At 54.0% G+C, this 25,943-nt stretch overlaps 1 protein-coding gene across 1 annotated transcript; it reads right to left on the bottom strand.

Moving 5' to 3' along the window:
* Positions 1-863: 863 nt before the first annotated feature.
* Positions 864-25,558, bottom strand: ARFGAP3 (ADP ribosylation factor GTPase activating protein 3). Its single transcript, XM_049771524.1, has 16 exons — positions 25,422-25,558; positions 20,737-20,855; positions 18,804-18,876; positions 17,209-17,340; positions 16,143-16,241; positions 15,280-15,364; positions 12,959-13,018; positions 9,949-9,995; positions 8,958-9,097; positions 6,910-7,038; positions 5,381-5,503; positions 4,501-4,632; positions 3,464-3,587; positions 2,663-2,753; positions 1,430-1,551; positions 864-1,304 (listed from the first exon to the last, which is right to left on the bottom strand). Exons 1-16 carry the CDS (start codon positions 25,488-25,490, stop codon positions 1,287-1,289), a joined length of 1,563 nt encoding a protein of 520 aa, XP_049627481.1. The 5' UTR covers positions 25,491-25,558; the 3' UTR covers positions 864-1,286.
* Positions 25,559-25,943: the final 385 nt, after the last annotated feature.

The following is a 25,943-nucleotide window of genomic DNA, read 5'->3' as shown; positions in this document are numbered from 1 at the left end:
CATTTGGGGGCTGGAGCGAGAGCACAATGGGGAGGCGTTTGCCTTGCTTGCCTTGTATGTGTCTGACCCGGGTTCAATCCCTGGCATCCCATAGGGTCCCCTGCCAGGAATGATTTTCTGAGCGCAGTGTGTCAGGAGGAACCCGAGAACAGGCAGGTGTGGCCCCAAAAACAAAAAAAATAAAATAAATCTCCATTTGTCTGTTTTGCTGGGAGCATGTTTTCTCATTCCTTGTTACCTTCACGTGTCTGCCTACGGGGGGGGGGGTCCCCTAAAGCTGCTCAGACCCCCAGACCCACACCCCTGCAGTGGGGTTCACCAGGAAGCTTGAACCCCACCTCTCATTGGGCGCCATTCCTGGGGTCCCTGTGGACCAAATTTGCTCTTCAGCCCATCTGCCCTTCACTTTGGGACAACCCTAACCCAGCATGGCTGGATTTAGGCAGAGGCAGGAGGATGGGGTGGGGTGGGGGGGACATGGGTACCAGCTGCACACTCCTTGCCACTTTTGGGGACGTCAGTGAGAGAGAAAGGAGGAGCCGGGACCGTCTCTGAGACTTTATTGGAGTCATAAATCTACAAATGTAGCCTTTACCAAAGATTCACAAAATAGCCCATTGGAGCCGTCTTTATCCCTGGTTCAGATTTCAAATATATTCAACCGTGCTGAACAATATATCCTAATGCTGTCTAAAACACAGCCAAGCTGTTTTATTTTTTTCTTTATTCATTTATACACATTCTGCAATTTTTTGAAAACCAAGATCAAGATAAAAATATCCACAAAATTCCCCAATTTTAGTGACTAGTCTCCCAAATATATATATATATATATTTATACTGAAATCTCGGGGGGGGGGGGGAATAGGGATCCTCCACATTCATCTTTAATTTTCTGTACAGGATCTGTTTTGTAAATGCTTCGGGCATGCTCGAGCTTTTCCCAAAAACCCAGAATAACACGGTGGCGAATGGTGGCACAAACCGCCTTGGGAAGACTGAGCTCAGCTGGTTCCAGGCGAGTGACGGGGCCTGGGCTGGCCGGAGGCTCTGGGGGTTGGGACTGTGTCTTGGGGTCACAGCAGGAGATAGGGGCCCCCTGGGGCTGTGTGCCCAGAAGGTAGTGCCAGGGAGTGGAAGACAGAGATTTCAGGGAGCATCTATGGGGCAGGAGGTTTCTCAGAGGTGGGAGTGCAGTGGGCGATGGGCATGGGGGAGGCTTTGGAGTGGCCTGAGCTGGGTCCCGTCTGGTTTGGTCCAATCTAGGCAGCTGCATGGCTCTGGGACTAAGAGCCGTAGCGGTCCTGTGAGGGCAGAGATGGGGAGATCCAGGTGGGATTGACCGGATCAGAACCTGCAGCCCTCCCAGACCCCTTGCTGCTGGGAGCCATCCTCAGGCACAGGATAAGGCCAATCCCACCCCACTCACCTGGATGGAGGTCATGACCCCATTGGCAAAGACAGACAGTTTCCCAGCCACAGATCGCACCCCTTGCCGCAGCTGGGCCATGTCGGGGGCGGGGGGCAGCACATTTGCCAGGTTGTAGTTCCCTGAGGAGATGGAGATGGGGCTGCTGGAGAGCCTGGACACTCCGGCTGCCTGTACCCCTACATCCTGGCTCCCCATGTCCCGGGCAGTCTGGCTATAGTGGCTGACAGGTGTGGGGATCATGGAGCTGAAGAGCTCCCAAATCACACACAGACTCTGTAAACAGCTGCCACACCTGGCAGAAAACCAGACTTGCAAGGACCCCAGCTCAGGCCATGGCAACCACGTCCAGGCCCCTTCCCAGGCTGCAGTCAGCACCCAGCAGACCCTGGGCCCTTCAGAAGTTTGTCAGGCTGGGGCCAGAGAGGTAGGGCGTTTGCCTTGCATGCAGAAACACGGTGGTTTGAATCCCAGCATCCCATATGGTCCCGCCCCTCCAGCCTGCCAGGAGCGATTTCTAAGCATAGAGCCAGGAGTAACCCCTGAGCGCTGCCGGGTGTGACCCAAAAACCAAAAACTATGGGGCCGGGGAGATAGCACAGCGGCGTTTGCCTTGCAAGCAGCCAATCCAGGACCAAAAGTGGTTGGTTCGAATCCCGGTGTCCCATAGGGTCCCCCGTGCCTGCCAGGAGCTATTTCTGAGCAGACAGCCAGGAAGTAACCCCTGAGCACTGCCGGGTGTGGCCCAAAAACAAAAAAACAAAACAAAACAAAAAAAACCCAAAAACTAAAATAAATAAATAAATAAAAGAAGTTTGTCAGGGAGACGTGATGGGCCCCGCCAGGCTGTAGTTAGGAGGCAGATCGGGGGCTGCATGGGTCCGGACAGAAGTGCCCCGAAAAGGTCATCCCACGAGCTGCCTGGCATGCCTTGGCAGAAGGGGTTGGATATTTGGGTCTGTGGGAGGGGCCCACGGTGACAAGGAGCAGGCTGACCACTGGGGGATCTGGGGTTTGGGACTCCGGAGCAGGAGGGACCACCCCAGGGTCACTCTCATCTGTCGGGGTAGCCACGAGCCACCATGGTCAGGCCACACGGCTGGGAGATGGTCAGCACCTGGGGTGTGGGTCTAAACAGGGGTGGAGGGGGGCTTCCCACTTCCTGGGCCAGGCTGGGAGGGACCCGGCTCGCACCCATGTCCCTTACCACCCTCCTACCACCCTGTCACCCACCTGTCGCCTGCTTCCGCTGCTCGTCAAACAAGTCGGCAGAGCTGATGGCGGTGCTGGATGAGAGGCGCTCCAGCCGCGCTCTGGTCTCATACTGGGGGTACCAAGAGAGGAGATGTCGATCCCCACAGCAGCGCCCCCAGACCCACAGGGGCTGCCACTCGAGTGCTCGCCCTACCCTGCTCATTCTGTCCCTCAGATACTGAGAGGACGACCCCAGCAGGGCAGCCTGGGGTATAGGCCTGTGGTGACTGTGTGGGGAACAGTGAGGGGGTGAGAGAAGCATCCTTGTGCCCGCAGTTCCTTCCCAGTGGTGTGACCACTTGGAACTGGACTGAGGACCAGGACCCCAACACCAGGCGATTTAGTTCCAAACCACAGACATAGTGTTGGGGGATTGGGGTGGAGATTCTGAGTTCCCCAAAATCTGTGGCCACCGCAAGAGACCACTCTTGTACCAACTGACTGCAAGGCCAAAGGTTGGGACCAGCCAGTCACGGGGGTTTGCATGGAGGCTCCACTGGGAACAACCCCACTTCCATGCATGTCCTGTGGTAGGCACAGCACCAGAAACACATGTCACCATCCCCAGCTTCAAGAGGAAATCCTGCTGCTGCGATGGTGTTTACTGGTGTGAGGTCGGGGGACACAGCACAGGGACCCCAGCACTTGCAGGCCAGGCCCTGATGCAGGATATGGGCAGGACAGGGCTCAGGGACTGCCGGGTACTCCACTCACGGCGACCTGCGACCATGAGCCCTCCACTTATGTCAACCCGGGCCTTCCCGTGAGCCCCCCACTCACGTCAGCCCGGGCCTGCCTGCCGAAGTACATGTCCGACGAAATGGCTTTGACGTTGCCGAATTTCTTCTGCACCTCGTCTGAACTTTCCACAGGCGAATAATCCGGCTTGCGGCGAGAAGTGGGTCTGGACGGGAGAGGAAATAAGGGGACACCCCCGTCAGCCACTTGGGGCCCACCAACAAGTCCTTGTGTGTGCTGGGCCCGTGGCGTCCCCCCACCCCCGGCACCCACCCCACAGATAAGCACTCCTGAGCCCAGGCACGAAGTAGGGAGGTGGCTTCTTCTCAGGGAAGCTTTGAGAGGCGACAAAGGCAGGTTCTAGCTAGGACTCACCCCAAAGGGAATGAGAAATTTGCAGTGTAGACAGAGAACAAAGTCCCAGAGAGGGATGAGCCATAGTACAGTGGATGGGGCTGGCCTTATGCAAGGTTTGATCCCCAGCATCCCATGTGGGCCCTCAAGCACTGTCAAAAGTAATTCCTAAGTGCAGAGCCAGGCGTAAGACCTGAGTATTGCCAGGCGTGGCTCAAAAAAACAAAACAAAACAAGTCCTGGAAAGTGTCAAGAGTCCAGCAGGCTGCCTGGTGACACCAGAAGGAAGTGACATCAGCATCAATGCAAGGACAGAAACTTCAGGCTCCAAGAATACCCCATCACTTCCTGGGACAAAGTAATTTCCCAGTCCCTGACTTCAGAGAATCATCTGACAAGAAATTCAAAATACTTGGAATATTTAAATATTATGGAAGAGATAAAACACTTGAGCAATAAAGACAATTTAGTGAAATCAGAGAAAGAGGACAAACAAAAACAAAAGCTTGACACTGGGACAGTGTCTTGAAAAGGAGAGAGGAAAAAAAAAAGCAGCAGCAAAGTCTGAATGCCAAAGAACTCAGTGAATCAGAAACCAGAGTCATAGCACAGTGGGGGAGGATGTTTGCCTTGCAACTGGCCGACCCAGGTTCGATCCCCAGCATCCATAGGGGGTCTCCAGATCACCTCAGGAGTGAGCCCTGAGCCCCACAAGTCAGACGAACCTTTCTAAGTAGCCGGAGGCTCTCAGGTCACTGTCGGGGTCTTTGATGGTCTCTTTCTTCCAGAAGGAGTCAGAGCTGTCATCCCAGCTGGAAAAGGCAGTGTTCCGTATGTCCAGGGCCATGTCTGAGTTCCTGTGTGGACAGAGCCCAGAAGCGGTGGAACCTTCTGCCTGATTCCCAGGGGCCCCACGCTCCAAGAAACCAGGCCTGGGTAAGGCCAGGCATAGCGTCTGAGCCAGAAGGTGGGACTGGGTCCCCTTGCCAACCCTCCCTAGGGGATCCTAGGAGCCTCCTCAAGTCCATCTTCCCATGGCCCTCATGCCCTCAAGCCCTGATTCCGTTTCCTCAGCCCTGCCCATCAGCCTTGAGCTGGGGTCCCCTTCCCATACCCTCCCTCTCCCTCTCCCTCCCTCCCTCTCCCTCTCCCTCTCCCTCTCCCTCTCTCTCTCTCTTTTGGTTTTTGGGTCACACCCAACAGAACTCAGGGGCCACTTCTGGCTCTAAGCTCAGAAATTGCTCCTGGCAGGTTCGGGGGACTATATGGGATGCCGGGATTCGAACCACCGTCCTTCTGCATATAAGGCAAATGCCCTACCTCCATGCTATCTCTCTGGCCCTCCCACACCCTCTCTGGGGTCCCTCTGAGTGCCTACAAACAGGGTGGGGTCATCTCAGAAATTCCCAGGGCTGGGGCCAAAGCAATAGCACAGCGGTAGGGCATCTGTCTTACAAGTGGCCAACTCGGGAAGGACCCAGGTTCTATCCCTGGCATCCCATAGGGTCCCCTGAGCCCACCAGGAGTGATCCCCAAGTGCAGAACTAGGAACAGCCCGTGAGTATCGCTGGGTGAATATTTCAGTGGGGACACGTCATGGGTCACCTCGAACTAGAAGTCAAATAGGAGTCGTCACTGTCGTCGCTGTATTGTTTCTTCGGTTTAGCCGCGACTGGCCAAACCTGCTCGATGGTCAGCAGGTCTGAAGTGACCGAATGTGAAATGCCGCTGAGAAGACAGAGAACAAAGCAGGCTCATTCGTCTTCCAGGACTTTGTCCCCGCACTGTACGGTTGGACCAACTTCTTGGTCTTGAGAGTTCAAGACCTAAGTGATCTCTTGGGGGCCGGAGTGATAGTAGTGTAGGGCAGGCTGTTTGCCTTGCACATGGCCCTGCCCGGGTTCAATCTCCAGCATCCCACATAGTCCTCTGAGCACCACATGAGTGGTTCCTGAGTGCAGAGCCAGGAGTTACTCCTGAGTACTATCTGGGATGGCCCCAAAATAATAAAAGAAAGCTATCAACAGAAAAAAGAGAAGCACTTTCTATACCACACACATACCTTTTTGTTTGTTTGTTTTGTTTTGTTTTGGGGGGGCCACACCCGGTGACACTGAGGGGTTACTCTTGGCTATGCACTCAGAAATCGCTCCTGGCTAAGGGGACCATATGGGGTGCCGGGGATCGAACCAAGGTTTGTCTTGGATGGGCCACATGCAAGGCAAATGCCCTACCGCTGTGCTATTGCTCGGGCTTCATAGACTCCTCTTTTGTATCTACACTGAACAATTACTTGCATTTGGGGAAATATATAGTTGTGAAATGATAGTCATGATCATCTGGAGTGACTAATTCTCTAGAATTCTCTAGAAAGTCACACCTATTTTCTGCTCTTTTTTTGGGAGGAGGGGGGTCACACCCGGCAGTGCTCAAGGGTTACTCCTGGCTCTAGGCTCAGAAATCACCCCTGGTAGGCACAGGGAACCATATGGAATTCAAACCACTGTCCTTCTGCATGAAAGGCCTTACCTCCTTGCTATCTCTCTGGCCCCATATTTCCTGCTCTTAAGCAACAGATGAAGCATTTCATTTTTTTCTTCTTTTTGGGGGGGGTGTTTTGGGTCACACCCGGCAGCGCTCAGGGGTACTCCTGGCTCTATACTCAGAAATCGCCCCCGGCAGGCTCGGGGGACCATATGGGATGCCAGGATTCAGACCACCGACCTTCTGCATGCAAGGCAAACACCTTACCGCTGTGTTATCTCTCCAGCCCCAGCATTTATTTTTATAAACTTATTTTTGGTTTTTCGGACCACACCTGTTTGATGCTCAGGGGTTACTCCTGGTTAAGTGCTCAGAAATTGCCCCTGGCGTGGGGGGACCATATGGGACGCCAGGGGATCGAACCGAGGTCCTTCCTTGGCTAGCGCTTGCAAGGCAGACACCTTACCTCTAGCGCCACCTTGCCGGCCCCTCCAGCATTTATTTTTTCATGCTGTATTAAAGACTAAAGTCAAAAGAAAATAAGGGCAGGATGGGCAGGGGTGACAGAAACAGCTCTCGAGCTAGTCCGGGGACAACCTTCCTAGGGAGCTGGCAGGTTCGAGGGTGGATACACAGGTGCCGGGACGTACCTTCTTGCTGACCCCAGCCCCATGCCCAGCCGCTCTGACTCCAGCTGCTTCTTGCCTCCGAGGCTGCCCCTGGCGTCAGTCTTCCCGTGGATGGAGAGGTCCTGGTAGGCTAACCGCAAGGACGGCACGCTGCAGAGAAACCCATCTCTCAGCCCCAACATCTGATATTCACTTTCTGCTTCCCCCTCAGGGACAGTGAGGAAGGTGATGGGGGTTCAAACAGATGTGTGTGGGGCCAGAGTGATAGCACAGCGGAGAGGGTATTTGCCTTGCACGCAGCCATCCCAGGTTCGATCCCCAGCATCCCATCGGGTCCCCTGGGCCTGCCAGGAGTAACCCCTTGAGAGCCACTGGGTGTGGCCCCAAAAGAACAACAACAACAACAACAACAACAACAACAAAAATGATACCAAAAAAGAGACTGCTGGCTGGGACAATGATTTCAGACAGGCCCGTGCTGCCCCCTGCAGCCTGTGCGATGAATGGCAGTGAGCGATGACTCTTCTCACAGGCACACAGAGAGGCCCTGAGTTGTCCTTTCACTGGCCCTGGCGCCTGCCTCTCCTTCCCCTGGACCCCACATAACACCTCCACCATGGCTGGGACTCTGAGCTGCTCCAAGGATTCCCTCACCCTGGACAGATCTATCACCAACGATGTCCCCTCCCTCTTGCTCTCTCCCTTTCTTTCTTTCTTTCTTTCTCCAACTCCACAGCCTCGCTGTGCTCCCCAACTGTGCTCCTCTGAGTGGCCAGGCTTCAGCACAGGCTTCTGGGTGTCCATGAACAGGACCTCATGTCCCCCTGGCGGGGGCTGGGGTTGCAGCCTGTCTGCATTGTCCCAGCTCTCGGGACCTGAGTATCCCTGGTTCCTGGTTCCCCGGACCCTTTGGGTTTGGCTGGGCTAGATTCTCCCTTCATTCCAAGACAATCACCCCATTTGCGGCTCCCCGTGGCCACACCCCCAAATTCTGTCCCTCACCCCTGCCCCTCTTGTGGCTGAGATGAGGGCAGCACCCTGAGGTGCTGGTGCGGGGGAGTCCCTGATGACTATGGTCTCTGACATCCTTGGCTTAGCTTCTCTCTGACATCCCTCAATCCCGCTCCCACACCTGCCTGTCACTAAAATCGGGGTGTCTTCTCATGGTCTTTACTTCGATCCAACCCCCAGGCCAACAGGTTTCAGGCATCATGTCCGGCTTTGCACTCTGAGTTCACAGCAGGGGGGAGGGGAACAGCATCACCCACCTCAGTAACTTAAATAAAACTTACACGGACTTGCCATGAAACTTACAAGGACTCAATCCCGCCTGAGAAACTTACATGAAACTTACAAGGACTTGGCCTGAAACTTACAGGAAATTTATAAAGACTCAATCCCACCTGAGAGATTTACATGAAACTTACACGGATTTGGCCTAAAGACCTGCATGAAATTTACACGGACTTTGCCCTGAAACTTACATGAAACTCACATGGACTTTGGGCTGAAGCTTACAAGGACTCAACCCCCACACCCGGGAGAAACTTACATGAAACTTACACGAACTTGCCCTGAAACTTACATGGAACAACCCCACACACACACGCGCACGGACTTGGGGCTGAAACTTACATGAAACTTACAAGGACTCAAAACCCCCTGAGAAACTTACATGAAACTTACACGGACTTGTCCTGAAACTTACATTTAAACTCTCATGGACTTGAGCTGAAACTTACAAGGACTCTACCCTCCACCCCTGAGAAACTTACACGAAACTTGCACGGATTTGCCATGAAACTTACTCAGATATACAGGCTTGCCCCCACAAAACTTTCATGAATTTACATATGGACTCACCCACTTGAGAAACTTACATGGAACTTACACAGACTTAGCCCTCCCCCCAGAAACATGGAACTTACACAGACTTAGCCCTCCCCCCCAGAAACTTACATGGCCTGGACCCCTGAGAAAAGTTCACAGACTTGGCCCCCCCCCCCCTTAGATCCTTACATGTACACTCCCCCCAAGAGCCTTCATGGACTTGCCCCCGAAAACCTCACATGGACTCGTCTTTGCTCGAGGCCCGGGCCAGGTCCTCCTGCTCCTTGAGCTTGTCGACTGCCTGCGCCCTTTTCTCGATCTCATCAAAGCTTCGGTTCTCCAGCTTCTGGGCGCCCAGACCTCCCTTTTTGGCCCCGAGCTGCAAAGATGCAAAGATGTCAACAATGAGCCACTTTTTTTCTTTTTGGTTTTGGGGCTCCACCTGGCGGCATTCAGGGGTTATTCCTGACTGCTCTCAGAAATCGTTCCTGGTAGGCACAGGGGATGCCAGGATTCGAACCACCAACGGCAGTCCTGGATCGGCTGCGTGCAAGGCAAATGCACTACCACTGTGCTATCTCTCCGGCCCCAATGAGCCATTTTAAAGCTAAGCAATAGCTAGGGCACTGGTCTTGCATGTGACTGACCCCGCTTCCATCTCTGGCACCCATGTGGTCCCCTGAGCACCAGCAGGTATAGCCCCTGAGCACCACAGGGTACCACCCTTGCAGTGGCTAAGCCCAAAAAGGCTTCAAGACTGGGCTAGTATCCCAGCTCTGCTTCATCCTCACAATCCAGGGTCCTGGTCTCCAAGGCGGATCCCAGGAGGGAGATGACCCCAGGTGGGAGGAAGAAGGGGGGCATCAGGCTCAGCAGGTGCCCAGAGTCCAAGCCTCCTGGGTAGGCTCTGCTGAGGGCAATGCTGATTCGCCACCAAGCCTGCCACTGCCTGGGCCCAACTGTCATCGAAGCCACATTCACGTCAAAGTAACTCAAAGCACATGAAGATCGAATCAGTGCCATCCCACAGACAATCAACAAAAGTGTCCCCTAAAAAAAAACTTCCTTGGGGGAAGAATGAACTTACACACAGTGTTGCTCGGAGGCTACTCCCAGCTGGGTGCTCAGGAGGTGCCGGGGCTCAAACCCGGGGCCTCCTACTGCTGCAGAGAATGTGCCCCAGACCCCGAGCTGTTGCCCACCCAGCAGCTGTTTGATAGCTTTACTTACTCCTTTCTTGGCCTGAGTTGGTTTCTTCTTGATAATGGAGGAAATCTCTGTCAAGAAATAAAAATGAATAGGTCAGGCAGGTCAAATATATGAGTTATTGTGTGTGTATGTGTGTGTGTGAGAGAGAGAAAGAGAGTGAGAGTGAGAGAGTGTGTGTGTGTGTGTGTGTGTGTGAGAGAGAGAGAGAGAGAGAGAGAGAGAGAGAGAGAGCTGGGACTGAATCCAGGTCTTTATACAATGTCTACACACACACACACACACACACACACACACACACACGAAAACTCAGCCATTATTAGTCAAGAGTTGCCCTGTTTTCTGTGTTCTTTTGCATCCGCCAGGCTCTGAGAGCCCATCAGGGGGTCCAGAGGAGTCGAGTCCCAAGCATTTGCATTCATCAAATTCAGGGGGTGCTTCTTTTGGGGGGTCACGAAGGAGAATACAAGAGATTGCTTCCTTCGAGCCATTTCTCCTCCTGGGAGCAAACCCACCCTGACCTCTGCTCTTCAAACATTTGCAAAAGCACAAGAAACGCCAAGGGGGCCAGGCACGGAGCTCTTCTACCTTACAGTCCCCCATAGAACCCACAGTAGTGAGCCCGGAGAGATAGCACAGCGGTGCTTGCCTTGCAAGCAGCCGATCCAAGACCAAAGGTGGTTGGTTCGAATTCCGGTGTCCCATATGGTCCCCCATGCCTGCCAGGAGCGATTTCTGAGCAGACAGCCAGGACTAACCCCTGAGCACCGCCAGGTGTGGCCCAAAAACCAAAAAAAAAAAAAAAAAAAAAAAAAAAAACCCACAGTAGTGACCAATTAGAAATATGGGGTTAAAAAAAAAAAGAAATACAGGGTTCCCCAACCGCATGACAAAAAGGATATTCTCAATAACTAGGCAAAGTTCCTTAAATATCATGTCACCATGGGACTGGAGAGATAGCATGGAGGTAGGGTGTTTGCCTTGCATACAGAAGGACTAGTTCAAATCCCGGTGTCCCATATGGCCCCCTGAGCTTGCCAGGAGCGATTTCTGAGCATGAAGCCAGTAGGAACCCCTGTGTGTGTGGGTGTGACCCAAAAAAAAATTATGTCACCAGGAGCTGAAGAGATAGTATAGCAGGGAGGGCATTTGCCTTGCATGCAGCCAACCTGGGCTCAATCCCCAGCATCCCATATGATCCTCCGAACACTGAGTAACCCCTGAGCACTGCTGAGTGTGGCCCCAAAACCAAACTAAAATAAAGCAAAATAAAAATTATATCATGGGTGGGGGAGGTGGGGGGGAATCAAATTGGAAGATGCACTGGTGGAGCGGTCGGTCCTGGATACAGCAGGTTTGGGACTCAACCGTGAATAACGCTGTAAATCACAGTGCCTCAATAAGAAATCATTTTAGGGACCGGGAAGGTGGCGCTGGAGGTAAGGTGTCTGCCTTGCCAGCGCTAGCCTAGGACGGTTCGATCCCCTGGCGTCCTATATGGTCCCCCCAAGCCAGGAGTGATTTCTGAGCGCATAGCCAGGAGTAACCCCTGAGCGTTAAATGGGTGTGGCCCAAAAAACAAAACAAAAAATCATTCTATAAAATTTTTAATCATATCACTGGGTAAAATCTCATTGGATTGCTTTTAGAATTACATGTAAAAGGCCCCGTAAGAATAAAATCCTATTTTTTTCTACTGCAAAGCTAAGGCTTTAGCAGAAAAAGTCAGGATAGAACCACAAACAATGGGGCCGGAGAGGTAGCATGGAGGTAAGGCCTCTCATGTAGAAGGTTGGCATCCCATATGGTCCCCTGAGCCTGCCAGGAGCGACTTCTGAGCATAGAGCCAGGAGTAACCCCTGAGCACTGCCAGGTGTGACCCAAACCCTCCCCCCCCCCAAAAAAAAACCCCACAAACAATGAAAGATGAAAATCTGTGGCCCAAAGAGGGACCATTGTGACTTCTCTGAGAGCCATTTGGTGCTTTGCCACCATTTGGGGGTGGGGGCATGTTTTTGGGCCACCCTGGTTCTGTGCTCAGAAATTGCTCCTGGCAGGCTCAGGGGACCAGATGGGATGCCGGGAACAGAACACAGGTCAGCTGCGTGAAAGGCAAACGCTCTACCACTGTGCTATGGCTCTGGACCCATCAACTTTCTTTTTTAATTTGAGCTGATTTTTTGTTGTTGTTGTTGTTGTTGTTGTTGTTGTTTTTGGGTCACACCCGGAAGCACTCAGGAGTTACTCCTGGCTCTACACTCAGAAATTGCTCCTGGCAGGCTCAGGGAACCATATGGGGTGCCAGGATTCGAACCACCAACCTTCTGCAGGCAAGGCAAACACTTTACGTCCATGCTATCTCTCCGGCCCCCAACTTTCTTTTTTAAATGGTGTTTTGAGCCACAAAAAAATCCTTCAGTGGGGAGCTGGAGCAATAGCACAGCGATAAGGCATTTGCCTTGCACGCAACCAACACAGGACGAACGGTGGTTCGAATCCCAGCATCCCATATGGTCCCCCGAGCCTGCCAGGGGTGATGTCTGAGCACAGAGCCAGGAATAACCTGAGCGCCACTGGGTATGACACAAAACCCAAAACAAATAAAACTAGCAAAAAAAACCTGCTCAGGGGTTACTCCTGGGTATGTGCTCCAGGGACCCTATCAGACATTGGGATCAAACTCACATGCAAGGCAAACACCCTCCTCACTCTGCTCTGGTTCAGGCCTCTCTGCTACCACCTTCTTCCTGATCTGCCCTGGAGCCAGAACACATCTGCTTCCAGCCTCCTGGGAACCGACCAAGGCAGGACCGGGAATGGGCATTTGGTGAGGAGTCAGCTGTACTCCCCCAGACAGCGCCTCTCGGAGCAATGTGGGGGTCATGCACCTCCTGAGCCCATCTTGAGCATGGGAACAGGGAGGGCCGGCCATGATGGTCTTGGGAACTGTGAGGCCTGGGCAGCGGGTGGACACTTGTGGGTCTGACCTTGCCTTCCTCTGTCAGTCAGAGCCTCGTGGATTCTCACACTTTACCTAAAGGAGCCTTGGTGGGCGCGTTAAGACCTTCCACACTTGGTCCTTTCTCTGCTTCACCTACAAGTGAAAAAAAGACAACAACAAAAACCAGTGGGATCAGCGTTCACTTGTACTTGTCCTACTTCAAATATGCAGCTACACCTTTTTTTTTTGGGGGGGGGTCACGTTCAGTGGCACTCAAGGTTTACTCCTGGCTCTGCACTCAGAAATCACTCCTGGCGGGCCCAGGGGACCATACAGGATGCCAGGAATCGAACCCAGGTTCGTCCTGGATCGGCTGCATGCAAAGCAAATGCCCTACTGCTGTGCTATCTCTTCGGCACCTCAGCTACACCTTTTTACTGCAGTGAGAATTGACTGTATTCAAGGTCACTCAGGGCACTGGACCAGGAGGCTTCGCAGCCAGACCTGCCCAATCCTCCATCTTTTTCCTCAAACATGAAGTCCTGACCAATTTGCCTTTATTTTTTGGGAAGGGCTGAGGGGCACACCAACAGTGTTTTTTTTTTCTTTTTTAGGCATTACTATTTATTCGTGTTTTGTTTTGGGGTCACACCCGGCAGCGGTCAGGGATTCCTCCTGACTCTACACTCAGAAATTGCTCCGGGCAGGCTCAGGTGATCATACGGGATGCGGGCATTCAAAACCACCATCCTTCTGCATGCAAGGCAAATGCCCTGCCTCCATGCTAGCTCTCTGGCCCCTCGGCATTACTCTTGACTGTGCTCAGAAATCACTCCTGGTGGTCCAGGGGACTGATTCTATGGGATGCCAGGGATCAAACCTGGACTGGTGGCATGCTAGGCAAATACCCTACCCACTGTACTATCTCTCCAGCCCCCATGTTATTGTTGTTTTAAGTCACCCTGACATTACAGCCATTCATGATGGGGTTTCAGGCACAAAGAGGACATGAGCAAATGCAGACATGTCCCCTGGTCAGGGGCTAGGAAGATTAATATCAAAATGCAACACTCCAGGGCACTGTGCAGATTCAGTGTGATTCCTACAAGGATCCCTAGGACACTTTTCAAAGAAACAGATCAGGGGCTGGAGCAATAGCATAGCAGTGGGCGTTTGCCTTGCATGCGGTCGACCCTGGATGGACCTACGTTCAATCCCCAGCATCCCATATGGTCCCCTGAGCCTGCCTGGAACAATTTTTGCATGTAGAGCCAGGGGTAACCACTGAGTGCTGCCAGTTGTGACCCCAAAACAAAAACAAACAGATCAAACACTAATGAGGGACAATAAATGCCCTCATTAGCTAAAGAGAAGGTGGAGGCATCACTTTGCCCAGTTTCAAACTGCAATAAAAAGCCTTAATAATGGGGCTGGAGAGATAGCATGGAGGTAAGGCATTTGCTTTGCATGCAGAAGGACTGTGGTTCGAATCCCAGCATCCCATAAGGTCTCCTGAGCCTGCCAGGAGCGATTTCTGAGTGTAGAGCTAGGAGTAACCCCTGAGCGCTGCCGGGTGTGACCCCAAAAATGGAACAAAACAAAAAACCTTAATTATGTACACGGCCTGTACTGGAATAAAGACAGAACCTCAGATCCATGAAACTGAGATCGAGTCTCAGATAAACAGTCAGTTCATCTTTGAGAAAGGGGCGAAAAATACGAAGTGGAGCCAGGAAAAGCCTCTTTCTAACACCAGATACAAAAGTCAACTCAAAATGGCTGAAGACCGTGATATCATGAGTCCTTTGCCATAAAGTGCTCAGAGGAAACCATGGCACAACCCGCCGTGACACTGTGTCTTTCTGTTTGGTTCTGTTCCTGCTGCCTGGGGAGCGAGGTCATGTATTTATCTCTCGGTTCTTTTTGTTTATTTCTGCAGTTCTGCCAGGATTCACTGCTGGGGTACACGCCGGCTCAATGTTCAATTACTATAATTATTATTATTTGTTTGTTTTGGGGTCACACTTGGAGATGCTCCTGACTATACCCCGGAATCACTTCTGGTGGTGCATGGAGGACCATATGGGATGCCAGGGATCGAACCTGGGCCAGCTGCACACCAGGCAAGAACCTTCATTCAGAATGATTCAAGACAGGGACAGTCTCCCTGGGGGACCTGGAGGGCTGAAATCTCATCTCAGACTGTGTACCCACTGTAGAACTGAGGCCCCCACTCTCACTCATATACCTAGGCAGTGCTGCTCCTTCCAGAAGGTTCTCTGCACTAGTCTCTGGCTTGGATGAACCTAAGTTCTGGTTTTCTATGTTTGATTCTCCTGCACCCTCCCATCTTACTACTTCTCAGGGGCCCTCCCCATCACTGAAGCACCCCCAAGCACCCGGGGACAGTTTACCTTCCATAACACCTGGAGCAGGGTCTGTGGCCCAGAGTGCTGGAGAAGGTTCTGGGGGTGCTGGTGCCGGACCTGTGTTGCTCACCTGAGGGAAAGCAGAAAAAGGTGTTAGATGAGACTTACCTTGGGGGCTCAGAGCAGAAAGGGGTTCGTCCAGCTCCCCCTTCTTACTGCCTGGGTGTGAGGTTCAGAGAATGGCCACTCGAACTCTTCTGTATTGAACCTTGGCTTCCCACCTCTCTTGGAATACATTTTTTTTTTGGGTCACACCCTGTGGTGCTCAGGGGTTACTCCTGGCTGTCTGCTCAGAAATAGAGCTCCTGGCAGGCACGGGGGACCATATGGGACACCGGGATTCGAACCAACCACCTTTGGTCCTGGATCGGCTGCTTGCAAGGCAACTGCCGCTGTGCTATCTCTCCGGGCCCTTGGAATACATTTTTATTTTATTTATCTTTTGAGGGGATTTTTGGGTCACACCCAGTGGCACTCAGGGGTAGCTCCTGGCTCTGCACTCAGAAATTGCTCTTGGCAGGCTTGGGGGATCATATGGGATGCTGGGAATTGAACCCAGGTCTGTCCTGGGCTGGCCACATGCAAGGCAAATGCCCTACTGCTGTGCTATCGCTCCAGTCCCTTAAATCGGGTTTGGGGGCCACATTCGGAGGTGCTCAGGGATTACTCTTGGCTCTGTGCTCAGGGGTCACTCCTGGCAGTGCTCGGGGGGACATTGTGAAATGCCCGGGGATCGAATCCAGCTCTGCTGAATACAAAGCATACGCCTTTCCAGCAGGAAAATTGCATTTTTATTTCACTGGCATCTCAGGGTTCCATTAAGGCTACAAGGCAGTGTCTGGGATGGCCGGTCCCCCACCTACCTCCAGTGCCGTGTGAGAGGCGAAGAAGTCATCATCAGAGGGCGGAGAGGCCGGGCTAGGGGTGGCACAGCTCTCCAACCACAGCTGCAATGACAGAGTACCCATCGTTCCCTGCCCAGCACCCCCTCAGCCAGCCTGTGCTCACACCTAGGAGGGAGAAGGGTACTCCAACAAGCCTCAGGGGAACTTGCTGGGACCAGAAGGCCCGGAGCAGATGGAAGGGGCATTGTGGCTCTGCCTCCTCCTGTGGCCTCTAGGACGCCCATTTTGGGGTCTATGTCTGTGTGCTGGGGGGGTGACTTCCCTGAGCTGAGCAGGGAGGGCAGTGTGGGCCCAAGAGTGGAGCAGAGCAGGAGGCCACACACAGAGGAAAAGGCAGGGGGCACCCTGGGGAGTGGGTCTGGTCTCTTTAGTGGAACCCCAGGATCTGAACCCCCCCAGTGATGTTTCTTTTTTTTGGTTTTTGGGCCACACCCGGTGATGCTCAGGGGTTCCTCCTGGCTGTCTGCTCAGAAATAGTTCCTGGCAAGCATGGGGGACCATATGGGACACTGGGATTCGAACCAACCACCTTTGGTCCTGGATCGGCTGCTTGCAAGGCAAACGCTGCTATGCTATCTCTCCGGACCCGATGTTTCTTTTTTTTTTTTTCTTTTTTTCTTTTTTTTTTGGGCCACACCCGTTTGACGCTCAGGGGTTACTCCTGGCTATTCGCTCAGAAATCGCCCCTGGCTTGGGGGGACCATATGGGACGCCGGGGGATCAAACCGAGGTCCGTCCTACACTAGCGCTTGCAAGGCAGACACATTACCTCTAGCGCTACCTTCCTGGCCCCCCAGTGATGTTTCTACTCACTACCTTGGCACTGCTGGGGCCACTCAGAGGGATCAAGTAGAACATGAGAGAAGTTTACAGACAACGGGCCCCACCTGACCACAGAGAGTCATGGCCAATCCCGCAGGAAGGCTGCTCAGTTGACACCCACCCATGGCAACCAGCAGCGACTCCCTGATCCTCTCTGCACCCCCTGCCCACCACGGGGCCCACTCACGTCAGTGCCATGCTTGCGGGTGGCCTGGGTGCCCAGCGCCTTGATTCGCTCCCGGTAGAGCTGGGCTGCACGGCTATTGTACTTGGCGTTGGTTTCGTTGGTGGCACAGCCATGCTGGTGGAAGAAGGACGCCTGGGGGGACAAGGTGGTTAGGGCCACCCTGGGGCCTCAAGGGCTGACCTCACCCAGGAGTACTCCCCAGAGCTAGAGCCCTGCCCCAGGGGGCCTTCTAGAAATACTGGTGAAAACCTAAACCATGAAAACATTTTTTTTGTTTGGTTTTTGGGCCACGCCCGATGATGCTCAGGGGTTACTCCTGGCTATGTGCTCAGAAATCACTTCTGGCTTGGGGGACCATATAGGACGCTGGGGGAATCAAACCGCAGTCCGTCCTAGGCTAGCGTGCGCAAGGCAGATGCCCTACCACTTGTGCCACCACTCCAGCCCAGAAACTTTCCTACTTTCTTACTTTCTTTTTATTGGTTTTTTCAAGCCATACCCAGCAGTGTTCAGGGGTTATTCCTAGCTGAGCTGCACTCAGAAATTACGCCTGACAGGCTCAGGGGACCATATCCGATGCCAGGGATCAAATCTGGGTCCATCCTGGGTTGGCCACATGCAAGGCAATTACCCTATCACTGTGCTATCATTCCGCCCCCCATGGAAACATTTCTTTTTTTTTCTTTTTTTGGTTTTTTTTTTTTTTTTTTGGTTTTTGGGCCACACCCATTTGACGCTCAGGGGTTACTCCTGGCTATGTGCTCAGAAATCGCCCCTGGCTTGGGGGGACCATATGGGACGCCGGGAGATCGAACTGCGGTCCTTCCTTGGCTAGCGCTTGCAAGGCAGACACCTTACCTCCAGCGCCACCTACCCGGCCTTTTATTTTTTTTTGCCGTTTGGGGTTTTTGGTTTTTGGGCCACACCCGGTGGTGCTCAGGGGTGACTCCTGGCTGTCTGCTCAGAAATAGCTCCTGGTAGGCACGGGGGACCATATGGGACATCGGGATTCGAACCAACCACCTTTGGTCCTGGATCGGCTGCTTGCAAGGCAAACGCCGCTGTGCTATCTCTCCGGGCCCGAAACATTTCTTTTTTTCTTTTATTCTCTTCTTTTCTTTTTGGTTTGGTTTGGTTTGTTTTTTGGGCCACACTTGGTGACGCTCAGGGGTTACTCATGGCTTTGAGCTCAGAAATTGCTCTTGGCGATTGGTGGGGGTACTATAGGGGACGCCAGGGGAATCAAACTGCAGTCTGTCCTGGTGTGGGCAAGGCCGACACCTTACTGCTTATGCCACCAGCCCAACCCCTCTTTTATTCTTTTCTTTCTTTACCACATCTGGTGATGCTGAGAGTTCTTGACTCAGGAATCATTCCTGAGTGTTCAGGGGACCCTATGGGATGTTGGAAATCGAACCTGGGTCTGCTGCGTGCAAGAAATGTGCTCTCCCCACTGTACTAGATTTCTGGCTGCCAGAAACATTTCAATAAAGTTTTCCTTGGGGAGGAGCATTCAGGGAGTGTGGCCATGCTCTACCCAGCTCAGCCCAGAACTGCCAGGCAGGTCTCCGGGGAGGGAGGCAGCCCCTACTCACCGCGTTCGCGTTGCCTCCAACCTGCATGCAGCGCAGCTGGAACCAGGACCAATTGGAGTCCAGCTCGGTGGACCTAGAGGGAGAGGAGGCCCGGTATTAGGGTTTCCCAGATGTGAGACAGTGAACCTCCGAAGACGGCCGGCCTTGGCCTAGGCCTATGTGTCCTGAAGGGTTCTAGGCTGAGGCTGACCCGTGCCCACGTGTCCAGGCATGGGGATCTGAGATACAGGCGCCAGCAGGGCCTGGAGCCTCTTCTTCGATCTAGAAGCACTTGCTCCACAATCATATGCAAATACTTGCAAGCATGCATGCAAGAATACACATACCACACGGGCATGCATACACCATGTGCACGTAAGCAGGTATAAACCACACCCAGACACATGATACGCATACATCTACACACATGCACAAAGTCTCACAACTACGTACACCCAAAAAAAAAACGAAGAAAAACAAATACACACACCCAGGTCTACATGCACAGGATTGTGGACACACACAGGCACAAGACGGGGTCCGAGGAGGGGCTGCCCCGGAGTGAGCCCTAACCCTGAGTCAGGAGCAAGAAGACTTGAGAGCCCGCTCACACCGTCTGGTCCTACGTCAGCTCCAAGTGGAGAACACTGGACGTTTCCAGAAATATCTCTCAGTGCTAAAGACAAGAATCTGTCATTCTTGGGACTGGCGATCAGCAGGGCCTCGGATCCAGTTCACATGAGACAATTCACATACACGCACAAACAACACAGACCCAGCACACGTGAGGCAGACTGCACGTACAGACACATGCAAACACACAGACAGGCCCAGCACACACACACACACACACACACACACACACACACACACACACGCAGAAAGCACGTCAGACGGAATCTGGCCCCAGATGAGACCTCCCAGAGGCTGTGGGGCCGATGGAGTCTCAGAACAGTACTGACGGGCCCAAAGAGATAGCACAGTGGCGTTTGCCTCGCAAGCAGCCGATCCAGGACCAAAGGTGGTTGGTTCGAATTCCGGTGTCCCATACGGTCCCCCATGCCTGCCAGGAGCTATTTCTGAGCAGACAGCCAGGAGTAGCCCCTGAGCACCTCTGGGTGTGGCCCAAAAACAAAAACAAAAAAGAACAGTACTGACTCACCCAGTAAGTGGGAGGACTTGAGCCAGCACCTTGCAGGCCACTTCTTGGGATGCTCTGGACCTGGGGAGCTGCACCAGAGCGGAGTGGCTCCTGCCTGGCACCAAGAGGCTGAGGCTGAGCCCAATCCCGGCTCCAGCCCAAAGCTGGTAGTTGACTCCTCAAACCCCAAACCTGTCTCTCCCTTGGAACAGGACAAACCGGGCTTTTGCCAAAGGCTGTTGGGAAACTCTCCTTAGGGATCCCCTTAAAACCAACGCTCCCCACAGGGTCTGGTGAGTGTGTGAGTTGGGGACAGGGCAAGGTAGGCAAAGAGGCTCGAGACTGAGCAGCCTTCACTCCTGACTTCACACACTCGGTGGGGGGGGGGGGCTGAGTGCTTGACCATGCCCTGGGGCTTAGAAAGGGTGCTGTGCTGAGTACTCCCACCAGCCCTCACTCCTCTCGCCCGCCTTAGACCTCGAGTGACTCTCAGTTGCTTTGGGCTCGCTGCAGACAGCAGGATTAAACCCGCCACAGCCAGGCCCACTTCCGGCTCAGGACTGTCAGCGGAACACATCAGAAGCACACACAACACTTGTCGCCCACATGGCCAGGGCCCTTGTCTCTGGGGTCTGGGCCTGTGTTATGGGCTTGAACCCTGTCTTCCTCTGCAGGACTGATTCCTCCATGAAGGGAAAAGAAAAGTGTTCAGGCCGCCCAGCAGGAAGCCTGTGACCCTAGTGGCAGGGGTGTGATGGGCCACAGGCAAAGCATCCCCCAACCGCCTCCCCAGAGGGGCACAGAGATGCTCACCGGATGAAGCTCAGGTGCACCCCGAGGGAGCGGTGCGAGCCCGAGCAGTCGATGCAGAGGAACACCCCATAGGTGATGCTGGCCCAGCTGGGGTTCTTGGCGCCGCAGTCGAAGCACACCTGTGTGGGGGGGCAGCTCTGTTTCATTACCGGTTCATTATTGGGGAAGTTCCTTCCATCAGGCCACAGGGCTGACTCCTGGCTCTGTTCCCGATGGGGCTCGGGGACCACATGGGGTGCCAGATATCGAACTCAGGTCCGCTGTTTGCGCTGTTTGTGAGGTCTGTGCCATCCCCCCCTCCCGTTTTGTACCGAGATTCCCTATTGCTTTGGATTCTCTCCTGCAGGGAACCCCAGCCACCAAGGCGTGCCATGGTAGCTGGCAGGACCCAGAGAAGCTAAGGTCCCAAGACGGCCAGTGGGGCTTGGTTCCCGGCAACAGTCAGGGTCCAGGTGAGGGTCGGAGGCAGGAAATCTCCGTGCTGGGAGCTGCTGCATTTGCCTCTCCTCACTGCTGCCCCCTTAGGAAGAAGCTCAGGATGAAGGAGCATCAGGGTGGGAGGGAGGACATGGACTGACCCCTCAGGATTCTGCCCCTTGCTGCCCGCCCTGGAGCAGGAGCAGCGGGGCACCCCGATCCCAGTGCTCAGCTCCGGTGTCTGCTGAGGGACCCAGCTAAGGTGCGTCAGCAACTGACCTTTAGGGGCTGGAGTGATAGCACAGTGGTAGGGTGTTTACTTGCACACTGTTGACCTGGGATGGACCCGGGTTCAAGTCTCAGCATCCCGTATGGTTCCCTGAGCCTGCCAGGAGCTATTTCTGAGCGCAGAGCCAGGAGTAACCCGAGCGCTATGGGTGTGGCACAAAAATCAAAAAGAAAATAAAAGAAACTGACCTTTAGGAGTTCTAGGTAAACAGTGACCGCCCAGGCCACCCTGGACCTACTGTCCGTCCTTACCAGCTGTCCTGTTCCTCTTATCTCCGGGCTTGCTCGATGTCCTGGGTGGAAGGCGGGGATGGTCCTACTACTGACCTCTGTCCAGGTCAGGTACCCCTTAAAGCCAGTTCAGCTTTGCTTAGCAACTTATTATTCTTATTATTATTTTGTGGTTTTTGGGTCACACCCAGCAGTGCTCAGGGGAAACTCCTGGCTCCATGCTCAGAAATTGCTCCAAGTCGGATTCGAACTGATGACCTTCTGCATGAAAGGCACATGCCTCATCTCCATGCTATCTCTCCGGGTCCCATTAGCAACTTATTTTTATTTGTTAGTTTGTTTTGGGGCCACACCCAGCGGTACTCAGGGGTTTCTCCTACCTCTGTGCTCAGAAATTGCTCCTGGCAGGCTATGGGATGCCGGGGATCAAACTCAGGTCCATCTTGGGTCAACCGCATGCAAGACAAACTCCCTACCACTGTGCTATTGTTCTGGCCCCTGCTTAGCAACTTCTGACTGGCGGTAACAGAGGCACGAGGCTGGCAGGGACAGGACGGGGTCAGTGGGGGGAGGCGCTGGCCTCACACTGCAGACTCCTGGTCAATCTCCGACATCCCATCGTGGTCTCTGAACCCCACCAGGAGTGATCCCTGAGCACAGAGCAGGGGTGAGCTCTGAGCACTGCCTGATGTCCACCCCCAAATTAAAATAAATAAATAAATAAATAAATAAATAAGAAATTCAACTTAACAATGCCAAACATGATCAGGACTTGTTGGTAATTCTGTTAGAAGCTGCACATTTTTCCATAGACACGTTCTAATTTTGGGGTGGGGGTGTTTTGGGCCACACCTGGTGGCGCTCGGAAGTTACTCCTGGCAGGCTTGGAAGACCATATGGGATACTGAGGATCAAACTCAAGTTGGCCTTGTGCATTTTTGTTGTCTGTTTGTTTTTGTTTTTTTGGGCCATACCTGGTGACACGCAGATGTTACTCCTGGCTCTGCGCTCAGAAATCGCTCCTGGCTTGGAAGACCGTATGGGATAGCAAGGATCGAACCCAAGTCTGTCTTGGGTCAGCTGCGTGCAAGGCAAACACCCTACTACTGTGATATTACTCCAGCCCAGGTTGTTTGATTTTTGGAAGACATATTCTTTATCATGAAAAGGACCCCAGCAAGTGGCCAGCAAGCACTGGATACCCGTAAGTGCTTTACTTTCTGCTTTTCTGGATTGTTTTCACTTTGTTCTCAAAAGAAGTTTGAGTCAGGGGGTCTGAGCAACACAGCAGGGAAGGCGTTTGCCTTGCACACCGCTGCTCAGGTTTTAATCCCTGGCATCCCAGATGGTTTCCTGAGCCTGCCAGGAGTGATTTCTGAGCTCAGAGCCAGGAGTAACTCCTGGGCTAGATGTGGCCCCAAAACCCAAAAACAAACAAAACTAAGAAGCACAGGAGGCCTAACTTCTGCCTCTTTGTAGAAGAGAATAGAAAGATCCAGATGGGCCGAGTGGCTCGGTTTCACCAGGCCCACATGAGCTGGTCGGAAAGCAGTGGAGGGACCTGGGTGGCACAAGATCTGGAAGGTTCTCAGACACTGCCAGGTACAGTCACTGGCCTGTTTGCTTCAAGGGGCCCCTTCCTTCTACCGAGTTCCATCCAAAGGGTGAGACAGAGATCAAAAGACAGTTTGTTGGAGGCAGGGCATTTGCCTTGCACGCAGAAGGACTGTGGTTCGAATCCCAGCATCCCATATGGTCCCTTGTGCCTGCCAGGAGCAATTTCTGAGTGTAGAGCCAGGAGTGACCCCTAAGTGCTGCTGGTGTGACCCAAAAAACAAACAAACAAACAAAAAAGACAGTTTGTTTGTTTCTTTTTTGGGGGGCCACACCTGGCAGTGCTCAGGGCTTACTCCTGGCTCTGCACTCAGGAGTCACTCCTGGGAGGCTTGGAGAACCTTTTGGGATGCCAGGGATCAAATCTGGGTTGAGCCATAGCAAAGCAGTATGGCATTTACCTTGCACGTGGCCAACACAGGACATACCCTGGTTTGAATCCCGGCATCCCATATGGTCCCCTGAGCCTGCCAGGAGCGATAACCCTTGAGCGCTGCCTGGTGTGACCCAAAGACCAAAAAAATAAAAAAAAGTTTCTTTCTACCTTGGTGAGCACAGAAGTTTCTGGCCAGATCTGCAAACAGACGAGATCCTTGGGCACAAGGATCTTAGGCCAAAGTCAAGAAAGCAGCACAGAAAGTGCTGTAAGTCCCTGGCCCTCTGCTCCTCCTGGCCCTCCTCCATCCACCCAACATCACCTTCCTCACCTCTCCTGATGGGTATTGAAAACCCAAAAGCCCGGAGCTGGGGCCAGAGAAAGAGCATAGCGGTAGGGCATTTGCCTTGCATGCGGCAGATCCCGGAGGGACCCAGATCGATTCCCAGCATCCCATATGGTCCCGGAGCCTGCCAGGGGCGATTTCTGAGTGCAGAGCCAGGAGAGATCCCTGAGCTCTGCTGGTTGTGGCCTAGAAACCAATCAATCAGTGAATCAAAAAATAAAAAAAAGTTTAAAAAAACAAAGGGGCCAGAGGGAGAGATAGCATGGAGGTAAGGTGTTTGCCTTGCATGCAGAAGGACGGTGGTTTGAATCCCGCCATCCCATAGGGTCCCCCATGCCTGCCTGGGGCGATTTCTGAGCATAGAGGCAGGAGGAACCCCTGAGCGCTGCCGGGTGTGACCCAAAAACAAAACAAAAAACAAAAACAAAAACAAAAGTTTAGAAATAAAAAGAAAACCCAGAGCTACCACCAGTGCTGCCACAGAGATGCATAGAGACAAGGCAGTGGCCCGGAGCATGTACACTTGCGACTGTGACCCTCGGGATCTGTCTGTGAGTATCCCCCAAACACTTCCCAGCTGTCCCCACGAGCCGGGACTGGGCCGTGTCACCAGAAGGCGCTGCCCCAGAGCGGGGAAGGTCCACTCACAGGACAGCCCTTTGCACCTGCAGGTTCCACGCAGACCTGTCTATGCCTGGCTGGGCTGTAAAAGTTGTCATAGGAAGGACAAGGCCCATCTCCCAGGAGAGGGGGCAGAGTCAAGGGGTGCCCAGGGGGTCCCTTGGCCAGAAGGGAGACAAGGGGCAAGGGGTGGGGTGGCCCGGCCACTTAGCCAGAGCTCTGCAGATCACGCTCCTTGCATCTGGGGGTGCTGCCAAGGGGCAGAGAAGCAGAACCCCAGCCAGGGACTTAGAGTATTTATCCCCGAGGGGAGGGGTGCAGTTGGGGTTCAGCTCAGCTTGCCAGCTTGCTGCCCTGGCAGCTGGGTACAGGTGGCTGTTTGCCCTCAACCTTCCTCCCTCCTCCCTCCTCCCCCTGGTGCTCCCCAGCCGCCTCTTTGGGGATCCCTGGGGTCCTCTCCCAGAAACACGCTCCCCGGTGCTCCCTGCCTCTGGATGATGGAACCGGGATGCCATCTGCTGAAACTCGCCTCCCCTCACCCCAGCTGCATGCATGAGACCCCCAAACCCGTCGCCCCCGCTCCCCACCCCAAGATCGGTGCCTCGTTCGCGCCCTCTCTGGGGTGTCTCCCCACCAGGGGCCTCCGGGGGCCTGGGGGGGCCCCTGCGAGGCCCGGCGGGAGCCGAGGCCACAGTGCGACGTGTCACAGGCGCCCGGCCCTCCTCCTCCCCGCGGCCACTGTGGCAGGGGGCCGCCCAAGCTGGGGACGGGTTGCCCGCGCCCCGGACGTACCTTGTTGGTGGGGACCGAGCGGAGGCGCTTGAAGATGGCCTGGATGTCCTGCTTGCCGGGGTCCCCCATGGCCCCCCACTCGCACCGGGGCAGCCGCGTTGACAGCAGGGCAGGACCGAGCCGGGGCGGTTGCAGCCTCGAGACCACGCCCACCGAGGAAACACGCCCCAAACAAGACCACGCCCACAACAGCCACTTCGGCCCGCCCACTGTATGCGGCCACGCCCCTCCACCGGCCCTGCGGTGGCGACCACGCCCACCCAGATAGCCACGCCCACCTCGCGCGCATGCGCTGCTCTCCTCTAGTCTCCCCCCTCGCCGGGGGGGTATCCGTCCCACGCATGCGCAGAAACCTCCCTCCTGGTCCTGGCATCTGTCTGGCTTTGCTCCTAAGCCAAGCTGGGCAGGGTGGGCATTCTCTACTGCCACGCGCACAGCTGGCAGCTGGGAGAGGCCAGCAGCGTTTCGGGGATGCCACTCCGCGTGGTCTGCGGTGTGCGCCCTGCCACTAACTAAAGCTGA

This window comes from Suncus etruscus, chromosome 4 (genome assembly GCF_024139225.1).
Source record: "Suncus etruscus isolate mSunEtr1 chromosome 4, mSunEtr1.pri.cur, whole genome shotgun sequence".
Lineage (NCBI taxonomy): Eukaryota > Metazoa > Chordata > Mammalia > Eulipotyphla > Soricidae > Suncus > Suncus etruscus.
The sequence above is the reverse complement of the archived record's forward strand: the minus strand, read 5'-3'. Positions and strand labels throughout refer to the sequence as shown.